At 55.7% G+C, this 15766-nt stretch overlaps 1 protein-coding gene across 1 annotated transcript; it reads left to right on the top strand.

Moving 5' to 3' along the window:
• Window positions 1–241: 241 nt before the first annotated feature.
• Window positions 242–13039, top strand: LOC118668587 (inter-alpha-trypsin inhibitor heavy chain H3-like). The gene is made up of 21 exons (XM_036333804.1): window positions 242–292; window positions 1124–1290; window positions 1370–1474; window positions 1728–1890; window positions 2430–2543; window positions 3606–3731; window positions 4034–4150; window positions 4627–4795; window positions 5367–5492; window positions 5794–5975; window positions 7150–7335; window positions 7488–7627; window positions 8254–8408; window positions 9086–9100; window positions 10120–10143; window positions 10384–10419; window positions 10560–10673; window positions 11160–11364; window positions 12047–12216; window positions 12390–12501; window positions 12824–13039. Exons 1-21 carry the CDS (start codon window positions 242–244, stop codon window positions 12951–12953), a joined length of 2607 nt encoding a protein of 868 aa, XP_036189697.1. The 3' UTR covers window positions 12954–13039.
• The last annotated feature ends 2727 nt before the right edge of the window (window positions 13040–15766 follow it).

The following is a 15766-nucleotide window of genomic DNA, read 5'->3' as shown; positions in this document are numbered from 1 at the left end:
ACTGCCCTAGGTCCTCCCCAGATGCAGGCCAGGATGGCCATTGCACCGTCCTTCCTTCCACAAACACTTACCCAGCAGTGGCTGCTACTGGGCTGGGCGGTGAAAGGCCCCCCTCACACCTTCACGGAGCATCTTTATATCCACGTTTAACCCAGACGTCTCCCTAGAGCTATGCTCAGTTCACCTCCCCTCACCACCCCGACCCCCCTCTGGCACCCGGGGGAAAGAAAATATTGGGGACATGAAGTCCTGCCCACAGTCTATTTTCAGCACAGGAAATAAGTCCCTGTTTGTGAGGTAGAATCACACAATTACCAAAGGGCACAGTAGGAGGGTAGAGGGCGAGCTTTCTAAATGGAAGTGTGAAAGGTGAGCAGGACGAGCTGGGACAGGTCTCTGACCCCCGGGGTCAGAGGGGCAGAGACCTGGCTTGGCCAGAGCACCAGAGTGGAGGTGACAGGACCCAACTGGAGGACCTCAGAGCATGGGGAACACTGTCCTGAGGGCAATGGGGAGCACGGGAGGGCTTTATGAGGGAGGAGAACAGGGTCACCTTTGTTTTTTTATAAGGTCTTACTGGCTACAGGCTGCATGATAACAGACTACAAGGTTAAGGAGGCCATGTTTTACCCAGACATCTCCCTAGAGCCTCCCTCAGTTCACCCCCTCTGATCCCTGGCTTGCTCCCTCCCCTCGCCCTCTCCTCTTGGCATTATGTGAAGTTCCTTCTCATGGTGCAAAACTCCCCTTCCTAAGTGACTTCTTGCTGCTGAGCAATGAGGGAGGCTGAGCTAAGGAACCCGTGGGGCCCAGTGAACAGGGAGAAACACAGGCTGAATCAGACAAGGCCTCTGCCCGCCAAGAAGCCCCTGGTCTCCGAGGGGAGAGAGGTGCTCAGGAAGACCAGTGCATGCCAGGGGCACCAGGACTGCCCAGGCGCCCATCATCAGGACAGAGGTGGCCAACTGAGCAGGGGGATGGAGGAGGCCACCAGGCTTCCCACACAGGTGACTGGGGTGCTTCCCAGGCAGGGCCTTGGGAAGAGGAGTGGCCAGGTTAGAAGACCTCTTTCCCAGGGCCAAGGTTGGCAGGTCACCACTGATCACCATCCCGTCTCCCACAGAAGGCTGAGGACATTGAGGTCTACAGTACCAAGGTCAGCTGCAAGGTGACCTCCTGCTTTGCTCACAATGTTGTCACCACGAGGGCCGTCAACCGCGCAGATGCCGCCAAGGAGGTTTCCTTTGACGTGGAGCTGCCCAAGACCGCTTTCATCACCAACTTCACGCTGTGGGTGTCCCCATGGCTGCTGGCTCTGGGCTCTGGAGGGGAGTCTGGCCCAGCATGAGCCCCAACTCTCTCCCTGCAGGACCATCGACGGTGTTACCTACCCTGGTAATGTCAAGGAGAAGGAAGTCGCCAAGAAGCAGTATGAAAAGGCTGTGTCCCAGGGCAAGACAGCTGGATTGGTCAAGTAAGTATGGACCCCCAGGCCTGGGGGAGAATGTCTGGTCTGTAAGGGATGCAAACAACAATGGCAGCAGTTATTATCATTATTATTGCAAAATGTGTCCATAATTCTCACCACTTTATCCCATTTTGATGTTGAGGTAAATGATGCTTAGAGTGAGTAGGTGTCTCCCCCAAGGGGCTGACTTGAACCCAAGGCTCAGGGTGGGTGGGGCTGTGCAGTCTGTGGGGCAGTCGCTGTCTGGCATCCCATTCAGGGCCTCTGGGTGGAAGTTGGAGAAATTCACGGTGTCAGTCAATGTGGCTGCGGGCAGCAAGGTCACGTTTGAGCTGACCTACGAAGAGCTACTGAAGAGGAACAAGGGCAAGTACGAGATGTACCTTAAGGTCCAGCCCAAACAACTGGTCAAGGACTTTGAGGTAATCAAACATCTCTGCAGGCCCTGCTGAAACTGTGGGCACACGAGGGGCGGTTGGGGAAGGGCCCCTGGAGTGGAGCTCGGAGCAAGGTCAAGGACACAGAAGTCCAGGCCTCACCACTTGGTTGAGGAAGCTCGGGGGAACTCCAATGGCTCTGGCCATAGCAACTGGGCCAAGGGGAGGAGGAGGCTGGGCTGGACTCACCCAGATCTTTGGATGCTGGACCCTTGGGGCAACATCACAAAGTGTCTCTGTGCTGGTAACTGGTTATAACGGGGCTCTACCTATATCAGATCTGAAATGATTTCATGGTGGAAATTGGATACCACCTGGCAGCCATTGGAGAGCTTTGGGGTTAGAGTACCATTGAAGAGCCATTTTGTTCATTTCCTTGGTGGGAGACACCAGGTGTGGCTGTCACAGACTTGTCCTACAAGCTGGTCCCTGCACCACCACTGACCCATCGCTTTGGGCCCTGTCCTAGAAGTTGGCTTCTGTACTGTCACTGAGTAACATCTCCTTATCTTTGGACATTGCAGATCGAGGTAGACATCTTTGAGCCCCAGGGCATTAGCATGCTGGATGCTCAGGCCTCATTCATCACCAATGACCTCCTGGGAAGCGCCCTCAGCAAGTCCTTCTCAGGGAAAAAGGTGCTATAGATGCCTCTCAGGCCTGGGGGGCAGGGGCAGGAACCCAGACCCTAGCAGGACCAGTCTGAGCCCTAGGGCTTGGGTGATGCTCGTGAGGGTGTGTCTATCTGCTGCCATCACCGTATCAATGGCCACCTGGTCAGGAGTGGGGATGCTGGCGGCAGGGGGCTGCTTGCTGAGGATGACCCGCCTGAGGAAGTGACATGCCCCAGAGCCCTTCCCCAACCCCTCATCCTGTCCCCCAGTTTCAGCAGGGCCAGTAGGGCTGCTTAATTACCTCAAAGTGCTTGGCCAGTTGCTTGGGCTGGAACTGGTATGTGTGGGGGGACCACTTATAAAGCCCAGTGTCATTCTACCTTGGGAGGTAGGCAGGACAGGTGACTGCCCCTGTTTTACAGATAAGGAGAATGAGGCCAGAGGGAGTCATTTAGATCTGCTGACTCCACACTGAGGGGGTGGAAGTTGAAAGGGAACTTTACTCTTGGTGCTAGTGGTTGACTCTGATCCTCAAGGCCCTACTATTTCAGGGTCTTGCTGACCATGGGCTGTGGATGCATGCATGTTTACACGAAGAGCAAACATAAGTCACTCAGGACTTGTAGGGCGAGGCCCAAGGAGCACACACTCAGAGGACTGCTGGCTTCTGCAGGGCAGTGCCCGCTCCCACCTCCCTGCTTTGCTTCCTTTCCCCTCCTCCTCCTCTTGGCACCAACACATACCACCCAACATGAAGCTCCTTTTCACGGTGCACAGCTCCCCTCCCTAAGTAGCTTCTCAGTGCTGAAGGCCAAGTAGGCTGAACACAGGGACTTCACTGAACAGGGAAAGACAAAGGCTGCATCAGATAAGGCCACTATCCTCCAAGTTGCCCCTGATCTCTGAGGAGAGAGCAGTGCGCAGGAAGTCCAGTGTATGCTGGGTGGTGGCAGGACTACCGGGTGCCCACCTCTGGGCTTCTCCATAGGGGGGATGTGCACGGCCCCCAAGGCACCCATGGGCTGAGGGCTGCAGTGGGCAGTGCCTGGATAAGCTGAGCAAGACCCCCCCATGTCCCTCCCTCAGGGCCATGTGTCCTTCAAGCCCAGCTTGGACCAACAGCGTTCATGCCCAACCTGTGGAGACACCCTCCTCAACGGAGACTTCATCATAACCTACGACGTGAACAGAGAGTCTCCAGCCAACGTGCAGGTACCTCCCTACTGGCTTCATCAGGCTGGTGGATTCCGCATCACAGTGGAGTGTGGGCTGGGGGGTGGGAGGAGAGGGTCTGCAGCTGCATCTAGCGCCATCACCCTGGATACTCGGTCCAAGGCCACGTTTCCTGCAGGGCATGGGGGTGGCAGGCAGACCAGAACCTGTGTGGCACACTCAGGAGGGTGGGAACTGACATCGTCTTCTCGCCCTGCTAACTGTCAGCTTTTATTTGCAAGATTAGCCACCATGTGGTTGCTTCATGGACATGACCTCTCATCTCTCTCTCCCCTCTCCAGATAGTCAATGGCTACTTTGTGCACTTCTTTGCACCTCAAGGCCTTCCTGTGGTGCCTAAGAATGTGGTCTTCGTGATTGATATCAGCAGCTCCATGTATGGCCGAAAATTGGAGCAGGTACTCTTTTCTGTGCAAGTGGGGGTGACAGGTGGGGGGGGGAGGGAGATATTTTTTAAAAATCCTCACCCAACGGTATGTTTATAAATTTATAGAGCGAGGGGAATGCATGGGGAGAGAAACATCGATGTGAGAGAGAAACAAATCGGTAGCCTCCTGTAGGTGCACCAACTGCTGATTAAACCTGCAACCTAGGTATTTGCCCTGACCAGAAATCAAACCTACAGCCTCTTTGGATTACGGAACAACACTCCACCAACTGAGCCACCCACGATGGGTGACAGTTTTGTTTTAAGTGGACAAAGCTGATGTTTCCAGTGAAAGAGGAGGAAGGAGAATAGGATAAAAAAGGCAGCAATGGCCACTCCCATTGTTGCAGGCCACAGGGGCCCCACTGCCAGCCCAGCTGTGAAGAAAGCAGGCTGTCTGTGGCTCCCTCTCCCAGCTTCTTGTCTGCCTGTCTTCCTCTTTCCCAGACAAGGGATGCCCTCCTCAAAATCCTGGAGGATATAAAAGAGGAGGACTACCTGAATTTCATCCTGTTTGATTACGATGTGACCACTTGGAAAGACACTTTAGTTCAAGCCACTCCTGAGAACATCCAGGAGGCCAGGGAGTTTGTGAAGAACATTAGAGATCGAGGAAGTAAGAACAGAGGGGAGAGCAACGTTCTCACTGCCCTCCCTCTGCCTGAGCAGCCTGTTTCCCTCCTCCCTGGGGCACAGGCTTTGCTGGCCAGGCCGGCAGACCCTGGCTGGGGGGAGAGATGGGAGTGGGGTGGGGTCCTCAGGCTTGATCTCAGGGTTTAGAAAACCCATCTGCCTGCTTCTAATCCATGATGCGGGTGCACCCCAACTCCCAGCAAGATCAGGCCACAGAAAACCTTTACTGTTGGTTGTTTCTTACAGAAAATCACAAGTGATGTCTGTACTGCTCCCCTGTCCTCCCAGTGAAGGGCTAGGAGTCCATCTGACTGTTTCCCAAATTGTTTTTACCATCACCATGTGCTTCTATTCCTACAGCAACCCTGAGAGACAGTTTGAACCCCATTTGAAAGGTTAAATCATTCATTCTTCACTCACTAGTCAGTATTTACTGAGTATCACCACGTACTGGCAGACAGAGTCCTTGGGCACATGAGCAGGGCCAATGTCCCAACCCCTCCTCCACGATGGTCCCCTGAGGGCCTCCTCCCATGGTGTTCTCTGTATGCCAGTGACCAACATCAACGACGGGCTGCTGACAGGCATCAGCATGCTGAACAAGGCCCGGGAGGAGCACACAGTGCCAGAGAGGAGCACCTCCATTGTCATCATGCTGACGGATGGGGACGCCAATGTTGGTGAGGCAGACGACCGTGGCTCTAAATCAGAACCCCATTGCCTGGCTGCTGCTCCAGGCTCTGTAGCCCGCTTGCTGCAAGACCTTGGGCAGCTCTCCCCAGGGCTCCTACGGACTGTGAGCCCCTTGAGGGCAGGGACCTGCCTCCCCCTGCCAGGGCTCCCCACCCTCTGGCCTGACAAAGGCTCCTGACCATGACGCCTCCCGCGCTGCACGTGCAGGAGTCAGATCTCTTCAGACAGAGCGGGTCCAGACAGTTGTCTGGGTAGTGGCTAGAGTGTGAATACCCCTTTATATTGCAGGTGAAAGCAGACCCGCTAAAATACAGGAGAACGTGCTGAGTGCCATTGGAGGCAGGTTCCCCTTATATAACTTGGGCTTTGGCAACAATCTGAATTATAACTTCCTGGAAAGCTTGGCCCTGGAGAACGATTGGTTCGCCCGGCGCATTTATGAGGATTCCGATGCCAACTTGCAGCTGCAGGTATGCCTTGTCTTGCACCCCTCCAGGAATGAGGGGCTCACTCCTTCCTCAGGGAGCTGTGCCATCGGGTGGTCATTTCAATAATTAGAAAGAACTTCCGCTTAAGTTGAAATCTACCTCTGGTTCTTACCCATCATTAATGGTTCTAGCTTCGTCATCGGGCTGCACAGAAGGGGTTCCTCCATAGGCTTGCCACAGCACATATAGGACATCGCTTAAATATGCATTTCTGGGGGGAAAAAAGTAATTTTTAGTGTAAGTCTGCCCTAAAGATGGCATAGGACACCGTATTAGTTTGCTGGGGCTTCCAGGGCAAAGTGCTACAAACTGGGGGGCTTACAGCAGAAATGTACTGTCTCACAGTCCTGGAGGCTGGACGTCCAAGATCAAGGTGTCAACAGGGTTGGTTCCTTGTGAGGGCCCCGAGGGGGGATCTGCCAGGCCTCTCTCCATGGCTTCTCCCTGTCTCTTCACATCCTCTCCCCTGTGTGTGTCTGTCCCTTTTCATAAGGACACCAGGCACATTGCACTGGGGTCCATCCCAAGACCTCATTTTGAATTGGTCATCTCTAAAGACCTTGTGTCCAAACAAGGCCACATCTTGAGGAACTGGGGGGTAAGGAATTTAACCTACATATTTGGGTATTTGGGGGCACACAACTCAGCCCATAACAGACATACTTATAATAAAAATCAACTTGTTTATCTGACATTCCAACTTAACTGCATGTCCTGTACTTTCATTCGCTAAATCTGGCAACACCAACCCTTCCTGGCACAGGTGCCTGTATCTCCGCCTCCCCCGAGGACCCCTGGGCCTCCATCCCCACCTGCTTCCACCCTACATCTTCTCTAGGCAGCCTTTCCTCCTGTCCTCTCCTCCTTCCCTTCATTTTTACAAACATTTCTTGAGTGCTTTCTCTGTGCTATAATGCTTGTATTTTTCTGAGTGCATGGGATAGGGTGGGGCACGGTGGGGTTGGGGTAGCAGAGGGGGTTCCCACACACTGAAGGGCACAGCCAGGCCCATGTAGAAGTGGAGGTCAGGTTGGGCCCAGCCCAGCCTGTGGGACTCAACAACTTCGGAAGCGTCAGTGAGAACCCTCCCACACACCTCTCCGTGCCCGCCTGCCCTGGTGGCCTGAGATGACCAAGTCCCCTCTGTGGACTCCAGGGCTTCTATGAGGAGGTGGCCAACCCGCTGCTGACCGCAGTGGAGGTGGAGTACCCTGAAAACGCTATCCTGGACCTGACCCGGAACACTTACCAGCACTTCTATGATGGCTCTAAGATTGTGGTGGCTGGGCGCCTGGTGGACGAGGACATGAACAACTTTAAGGCGGATGTGAAGGGCCACGGGGTAAGCTGGGCTGGGCCTGGATATGGGCTGGGGATGGGGGATCAAGCACTGATGGAGCCTGACGGTCCAGCAGTGGCAGCCCCTGAACCAGGCCCACCTGGCTTCAGGCCTCCATTCCTTGTGCTTCTCACCTTGTCCCATCCCTGCCCCAGGCACTCACTGACCTGACCTTCACGGAGGAGGTGGACTTGAAGGAGATGGAGAAGGCCCTGCAGGAGCAGGACTACATTTTCGGGAGCTACATCGAGCGGCTCTGGGCCTACCTCACCATTGAGCAGCTGCTGGACAAACGGCGACCCAGGACCACCCCTCACAGAGCCGGGCCCACACTGGGCCCTGGCACTGCCCCAGCCTCTCCCTGTGCCTGCCCCTGGCAGGCTCTGCCTTGCGGGTGCCAAAGAGGAAGATGACCGGGCCACACCCCGGAAGTGCACCCCAGGCACATGCCCAGCTGGCCTGCCCTCTTTTCTCCCCAGTCCATCAGAATGTTGTCCAGGGGAGAGCCCAGCCTGACATCCGGGGACAGCAATGGAGAGCGATGCCCTGAGTCCCCCGAGGGCAGAGCCGGGGACCATTGGAGAGACATGTTAGCCTCCTTTTAAGAGGGAATAGCCTGTGATGCCCCTGGTGCAGGGCCTGGCGCCTGCTGAGCACTCACCAGGAGTGGCTGTTGCAGTGGCCATTGCAAGCCCCTTATACGTTATAGCTGGTGAGACGGAGGCCCCTCAGAGAGGAAGCACAGCCTTTCCATCTGTCCCAGGGAGCTGGTGAACCAGTATTTTCTGAGCTCTAGCAGGCTCCACCCTGGGCACAGGGGGTCCTGGGCTGCCCCTGGGGCTCCTGGCCTGGTGCTGGGAGTCAATGTAGGGCAGGGAGCTGAGCTCCAGGCTGACCCTCTCGCCACGCCCCTCCCTACAGCAAGAACGCCCATGGAAGTGAGAAGGAGAACCTCACTGCCCAGGCCCTGGACCTGTCCCTCAAGTACCACTTTGTGACTCCACTGACCTCCATGGTGGTGACCAAGCCTGAGGACAGTGACAACCAGATGGCTATTGCTGACAAGCCTGGCGAAGGTGGACACGGGGAGTGAAGGCCAGAACTGGGAGGCCTTTCTCTTCAACTGGGGCCTCGGGGGTCCTGAGAGGAGTGGGCCAGGCTGGGAGACCCAGCCCCGCTGAAGAGGAGCAGGCCCAGGGGCACTGAAGGAAAGCTGGCCCAGCGCTGGGGAGCATGTGTGGAGGGAGTGAAGCCAGCAGCATGGACAGTGGGGGGTGGGGTGATCAGGGGCCTCTGAGACTCTAAAGGGATATGAGTACAGGAGTGAGGACCCTGCCCAGGGTCTCTTCCGGGAGAGGGACTTGGGCTGCAACGTGGAAGGGCTCAGTTAGACAGGAAGAAGCACTCCCAGCCTTAAAGCTAAGCCCTGAGCACTTGCCTGGGGATGGCCAGAGGAAGAGGCTCTGAGAGCTGGAGGCTGGGACCAGGCCTGCTCCCCATACCCCAAGAGAGGAGTCCTGAGTATCCCACAACTGGCCACATAGGCTGGCGGGGGGAGGGGGGGGCGCATCAGGGTGATGGGAGGCAAAGAGCAGGTCCAGGCCAGGCCAGGAGCTTCCTGTTCTGGGAGCACAGCTGGCTGCTGGGAGGCCCACAGCTTGGGGCTGGCTGGACAGGCAGCATATTGATCACATTGGCCCAGACCCCAGAAGTCTGTGGCTTCTAACACATTTCTCCCCTTCTTCCCTCACAGGGCCAGAGGAATCAGGTGAGCTTCAGCCAGCAGCTAGGTGGGGTCTGGGGAGGGAGACAAGAGAGACCCCAGGAGGCCTTTCCAAGCTCGCCTGCGCTCAGGTCCCAGCTCTGCTGCCCACTCATGAGCAACTTTGGGCCTGGCTCTGCCCCTCTCTGAGCTCCAGGGCTCTTGTCCGTTGAGTGGAGGTGGCTTCCTCTGCCCAAGGAGGGACAGTCAGTAGGAGAGTATTATGTGGCCTGCAAAAGGAGCATGTCCCACATCAGGCATCACAGTCGATGAGTCCAGGGCTACCCTCTGAGTAAGGTTCTCATTTTACTGTGAGGAAACTGAGGCACAGCGGTTAGGTCTGTGTGCGCAAGCACTCCGTCCGCAGGTGGCTGAGCCAGGGATTTGGTCCAGGCAGACTTGTTGCAGTGCCTGAGCTGAAATCCACAGCATCCTGTGTCTCCCTCATCATAAAATTGGAGCCTCACCCCTCACAAGCCCATCTCCACCAGGCAGAGCTACCCCAGCCCCTGCCTGCCTCATCATCTCCATCAATACAGGTTGTTCTATCCAGCTTTCCCCTTAGAACAACCCTGAACATCACCCGTGTGTACGTGCATATGGTGTGTGTGTGTGTGTGTGTGTGTGTGTGTGTGTGTGTGTGTGTTACTACCAAAGACAGCTGTAAGCCTCATCACACCCCAACAAGGGATGGGGCAGGATTTTAAGAGTGGCGGGCAGGATCTGCTGTGAGCATTACTCATGACAGACAAGCTGACCATCTGATGGCTTGCATTTTAGCCATATCAGAGTGCCACGCCCTTGGCCTTAAAATCGCATCATATCACCGCCAGTCCTAGAAAGAAGTTCCCGGGCATGCCCCCATTTCTATAGCCTAAGCTAAGGCTCACATCACCACCCTCTGTCTGTCAGTGCTGGGGTTTCACTGTGCACTAGTAGCCCCCACACAGGCAAAAGGCACAGGTGTTGGGAACAGGGCACCCAAGGCCCCCAGCTCTCAACTGCCCTTTGGATTCTTTTTTCAGTGACTGCCGCCACAGCTTACCAGAGTGAGTAAACACCGCGACCACAGTCCCCTGCCCCAGCATAGCCCTGGCATCCCCCTGAGTCTTCCTAAATCTGCTCCCTGGGGCAGGCAGATGGTTGGGTCCTGAGGTGATGGGGGTGGGTGGGTGTTGAGAGCATTAGGAAGCAGGAAGGGGAGGGGTATGAACCAAACTCTGGGTGGGGTCTGGTGCCTCCCCAGGCCTGCTTGTTTAGTTCAGCCCTCTCTCCCTTTGTGTCCACAGCCAGCTACCAGCCTCCTTCTTCACCCTACTATTATGGTGAGTTCCCCGGCTCCTCCGGGGGCAAGGCTCAGGGCACAGGGCACAGGGCCCAGTGCCTCCTGCCTGCCTAGGAGTCCATCCCACAGAGGCCAGAGGGTGAGGCCCCAGGATCAGCCTTTTCTCTGATGTGCCCTCAGTGGACGGAGACCCCCACTTCATCATCCAAGTCCGAGGGAAAAAGGATGCCATCTGCTTCAATATTGATGAAGAGCCAGGCACAGTGCTGCGCCTCATTCAGGACCCCATTACAGGTGGGGGCTGCAGGGTGGGGCTGGGGCCAAGGGTGTTCCTGGGAAGGCCTGGAGATCCCCAGGGTGGGCACATGGACCAGGTCCTCACTCTGCCCACAATGCTCCCATCTTCACATGCTGGAGAGGGCTGTCCAGAACCACAGGCTAGCCAAGTTCCCCAGGGGCCAGTGTGTTGGGGAGATGGTTAGAGTTAAGGGCAGCCTGGCCCTGCAGGCAGGACTCAGCCTATAGCTGGGGAATCATTTTTCTCTGAACAATAATACTTCCTGGCCCAGGCAAAGAGACAGGTCTACACTGAGGCCCTCAGACACCAGCATGACCCAGAGTGTCTAGGAGCAGATTGGGTTAACTGGGAAGTTCTGGTCTCTTCTGGGGACCCTCACTCTGATACCTCACAGCAAGTCTGGCTGAGGAGAAAGGCACATCCTTAACGGCTAGCTGATCAGAAGATCTCGCTGGTCTCTTACTGCCCCTTACACCTGGCAGGCTTAACAGTAAATGGGCAGATCATTGGTGACCAGGGAAACAGCTCTAACTCTAAGAACAGAAAGACTTACCTTGGCAAAGTGGGCATTGTCAATTCTCCGATGGACTTGCGGATTGAGGTGACCACAGAGAAGATTACCCTGCACAATGGGGCTGCACAGAGTACTTTCAGCTGGCTGGACACAGTCACGGTCACCTCAGAAAGGTAAGGCGCCATACCGGGACTCCATAGAAGGAGGCTTGAAGGATTTGTAGAAATCTGAGGACAGAAGATCCATACGGGGTTACAGGGAAGACTGGTGGCCTCAGAGTTCAGCCCCTGCCCCGGGGGGAGGGTGACCATGGTAGACCTGAGCCAACCCCTAGGGCCCCTGTGAGAACCAGAATTGGTAGCTGGACAGTTCATAGGGCTGACCTTGAGGGAAGGGCTATATGGACCCAAGGATCAGGTAGGCGTGGCAATCTGGTAACAGCAAGAATCCTATTTGCAACTCCTCTGGCTGAAGTCATTAGTTCCCAATCTGCTCAGCCTCTCCTATGTCTTTAGATTACCCAGACCCTGGTAGGCAGAGCTGGAATATTACTCCCACTGAGGCTCAGAAACGGGGTAGAACCTGCCCAGGAATCTAGTGGCTGAGCTGGGACTGGATCCCAGGCCTCCGGATGCCGAGGACAGCCCCTTTCCTGCTTAAGGAGGAGCAAGAATGCATTCAGGGGAGGTATAGTCGGCACGCATGACATGTCTTTCCTCCACACCCCTGAGATAGTTTCTGGAGTTGTGTGTTCTCAGGTGCCATGCACAGGGAGGGCTCTGCCAAGATGTCCTTGATTCAGATGCCTGGTGCCATGGCCACTGTGCCCCTGGCTGTCCTCCTCTTCTCCCCTAGGTTCTCTGTGAAGATCAACAGGGAGGCTATGGTGGTCTCCTTTGGAAAAGGGATTACCTTTAAGGTGATTCTGCACCAGGTGTGGAAGAAACATCACATCCACCTTCACTTTCTGGGCTTCTACGTGCTGGACAGTGACAAGATGTCAACAAAGTCACACGGGCTGCTGGGTATGGAATGTTCAAGCTTCAGGCTGTTCAGGGCAGAGGGAAAAGCCATGTGAAAGGCCATCCTAGCCCGGCACACAGCACCCCCTCAGCCTTTGCCTTAACCCTGGAAGGCCAGTGGCCATGCTACGTGGGGCGATGGCAGGGGCTGACAGAGTAAATGTTTTTCTTCCCAGGACAATTCTTCCGCCCCCTTGCTTTTCAAGTGTCTGACCTCAACCCAGGCAATGACCCCTCCAAGATACATGCCACAATGCTGGTGAAGAAATATCGGCTGGCAGTCACCAGGTGCGGGGACCCACCTGACATCCTCACCCTGCCCCCTAACAAGCCAGGAGGAAAGAGCCCTCTGTGCCCACACACATTGGTCCAGCAGGCTTTGTCTTCCGTGGGGTTCCCTCATTTCCCTCTGGGGTCTTGGCCTCCTTGAGGCCCCTCTGAATCAGGGAAAGGCCAAACTCAGCCCCCTAGAAGGAGTAACCATGCAACCTCATTCTTGGCCAGAGAATTATGGAATTGGCAAGGTCACAGCCTTTTTCAACCTTGGTCCATGAGCGTAGCAGCCATCTCGCCTACCCTGTGTATCACAGCATCTCTCTCCCTTCTCCAGGGGCTACCAGAAAGACTACAGGAAGGATGTCCATAATGGCACACAGGTGGGCTGCTGGTTCGTCCACAACAACGGCCAAGGGGTGATTGATGGGGTCCACAGCGACTACATCGTCTCTGACCTGTTCTGAGTGGCTGGCCCAGCTCGCCTGGCATCTGGAGCAGGGGCACAGAGCCAGGCCTGAGACAATAGAGGACACAGTGGAAAGCAGACCACTGCCAGCCTGTGCATGCCTCTCTCGGGCCCTGCTCTGGGGAACACCAGCTGGGACCTGAGGCAGCTCAAAGGAAGGACTGGCTCCCGGGAAGGCAACATCCGGGGCCTCCGCAGCAATGCGGCTGAAGGACAGGGCTGCTTGGCGTCACAGTTTGGCAAGTCAAGTGTATGAGGAAAAAATAAATAAAAATTGACTCTGGAGCAAAGAGTCTCTGAGAAGCTGGGAAGGGCTGAGTGCATTTCAGAGGCCAAAAGGGTCATGAGGAAAGTCTGGTCCCTGTTCAGGAGGTCCTGTCGGGTCCTTCAGGCCTGGAGGTCCTTCTGTGACTCAGAAGCAGAGTGTCCTCCAGGGCTGGCACAGCCTGCAGCAGATTGTAGATGCCATCCATCCACCCAATCACCCACTGTCCGTCCATCCATCCATCCATCCACCACCCATTTGTTCATCAGATAAGCCCAACATTCTGGGCTAGCATCTGGGGGCACAAGCTTAGTGACCCAGTTCCTGTGAGCATGGGTGCCTCAAGTTTACCTTCAGCTGGGCTGGGGATCCTTGGGATCCTCCAATCATACCCCACAAAGTCCTGAGAGCCTCTCCCACATGAATAACTGTAACTGCCCCTTCCTGGATCTCCCTGCTTCCAGAGAGAGCTTTCCACAGCAGACCATTGCTCCCTGCCTACACCCTGACAATGACATCTCCCTCCCATTGCTCTTGGATCAAAGATAAAAGTCCTTCCTATGGCTTCTCGGCTTCATCACCTCCATGAACCAGGCATTGTCCCTTACTTTCTGGGTTCCAGACACACAAACTGCCTCCAGTTCTGCAAACATAACGCCTCCTGCCCCAGATTATTTGCCTCTGCAGTTCTCTCTGCCTGCAGAGCTAGAGCATGCTGGATAGAGGCTACCCCTGTGCAGGGAACAGTGGGCAGCTTTGCTCCATGGCACAGCAAGGGACACAATAAGGCCAGAGGAGGTTGGAGTCTGATTGGGAAGGATCAGGAATGCCAGTGGGGGTGGGGATGGGATCTGGTTATGGGCCACAAGGAGGTTTTTCTACCTCCCACTCCAGGGGCCCCTCTGGATTTCCTAGGGACACCAGACTGGGGTCCTGGAGAGGGTATGGGGGGCAGTCCAGGAGGAAACCTTTATCATCAGGGGGCCCCCCTCCCCCAGGCATTTATGAGATGTGGCCTGGCGCTGCTGCTCCTCAAGGGAGAGGGCCACTTGAGACACAGCTCCAGAGAAAACATGGCAGGTGTGCAGGCTGGGCCCTTTTGGCAAAAGGGCCCAGCCTGGGAAAGGACATCCTCAAGTAGGCCAGCCCTGCACCCATTCAGTCCCAGGTCGGCTGAGGAGAAAATGTGGCTTTAAACCAGTCATCCTGAGGTCAGTTCTCACAGCTGTGAAATGGGGAGAAAGATCCTGCCAGATGGAGGGTATGAAGAGGCATCATCATATGGTTTCTGTTCCTCCTGAAGTACCTGCTTTGTCCTGCCACTCAGCTAGCCGCCTAGCCTGGCAGGTTGGCAGAAAGGCAGAGGAGGCCCCAGCCCAAATCTGCCCCTCCCCCTCCCTCAACACAGTCAGGGAGGCCCTCCTTGCAGGCCAATTCCAGGCAGATTCTGTCCTCAACCCAGTCCTCTGATGGCTCCCTGGCTTTCAGGATAGAAACCATGCTCCATGGCAAGGTGCACCCAGCCAGTGCTGGCCTAGCCCTGCTTCTCCACCTCTCCAATTGGCTCCTCACCCCATGCTTCCCTTCCCCTACCCTCAACTCACTGCACAATGACCCTGAACTCAATGCACAATGTCCTGGCTCTCACCCCAGTGTCCTTGTGCTCCATTTCTACTGAGCTGACTTCTCCTTATTTGTCAAAACTCAGTCCCAGCCATGCCACTTTCCAGGAAGGTCCCCGATATTCCCCAGGTAGAACAAGGTGACTCCCTCTGGGATCCTTGCAGCACCTGGTGGTTCCTGGGTGGCAGCTGCCACATAGGCACTGTCTGTCATGGTGGCCACAGCACTCTGCCCAGGGCCTGGCCCATTAGGTGCTGGAAAGCACTCAGTGAACAAAACAATGAAGGGCATGGACCTACTTCCAATTGTTCACAGAAGGCACCTGCCCTGCTGCTGGGCCAGAAAGTCACCCAGGACTCCTCTGCTGTTATACAAACCCCACAGCCCAGCGCAGGTGGTGGTGTCCCAGAGGGGTGAGCTGGGCGTGGGCCCCGTCTCTCATTTGGTAGGTGTGTCAGAGCTGGCCTCACAGGAAGGTCGAGGGAGACCCTAAGGCGGCTCCCCCGTCTCACAGCAACAGCCTGAGACCCTGCCAGCCAACCAGGCGGATGGAGAGGCAGATGGAGTGTGCCTGTGCGTTTGGCAAACCTGCTGCTGGAGCCCCGCTACGGGCCTCTCCTCTGACCCCTCCAGAAAGACTCACTCAGTAAACACCCTGTGGAGCTCAAGAGCTGGGAAAAGAGCTTTTCCCTGCTGACCTGGTTTGCTTCCTCTTAACCAGCAAATGAGCTCATTTCTGCTTTCCTCTGGCTGCGGGGAAGCTCAGAGCAAAGTTCTGAGCGGCAGCTTCCCCACGAGGGTGTCCCAGACTGAACGCTCCCCCTGCTTGGCTCTTCCCTTATTCCCATGGGTTTTGTTTAAAATATATATTTTTAAATCCTCACCGAAGGACATGCTTGACTGATTTATTTATTCATTTGTTT

The sequence above is a fragment of the Myotis myotis genome, unplaced genomic scaffold (assembly GCF_014108235.1).
Source record: "Myotis myotis isolate mMyoMyo1 unplaced genomic scaffold, mMyoMyo1.p scaffold_m19_p_13, whole genome shotgun sequence".
Taxonomy (NCBI): domain Eukaryota; kingdom Metazoa; phylum Chordata; class Mammalia; order Chiroptera; family Vespertilionidae; genus Myotis; species Myotis myotis.
This window is presented reverse-complemented; position numbering and strand designations above follow the sequence as displayed.

Bases quoted from the DNA above. Each gene is read 5' to 3' on its own strand.
- LOC118668587 (XM_036333804.1), top strand. From the start codon at position 242: ATGAAGTCCTGCCCACAGTCTATTTTCAGCACAGGAAATAAGTCCCTG. The intron at 5,493-5,793 runs GTGAGGCAGACG...TTTATATTGCAG, and splicing joins GGATGGGGACGCCAATGTTG to GTGAAAGCAGACCCGCTAAA. The intron at 12,502-12,823 runs GTGCGGGGACCC...TCCCTTCTCCAG, and splicing joins TATCGGCTGGCAGTCACCAG to GGGCTACCAGAAAGACTACA.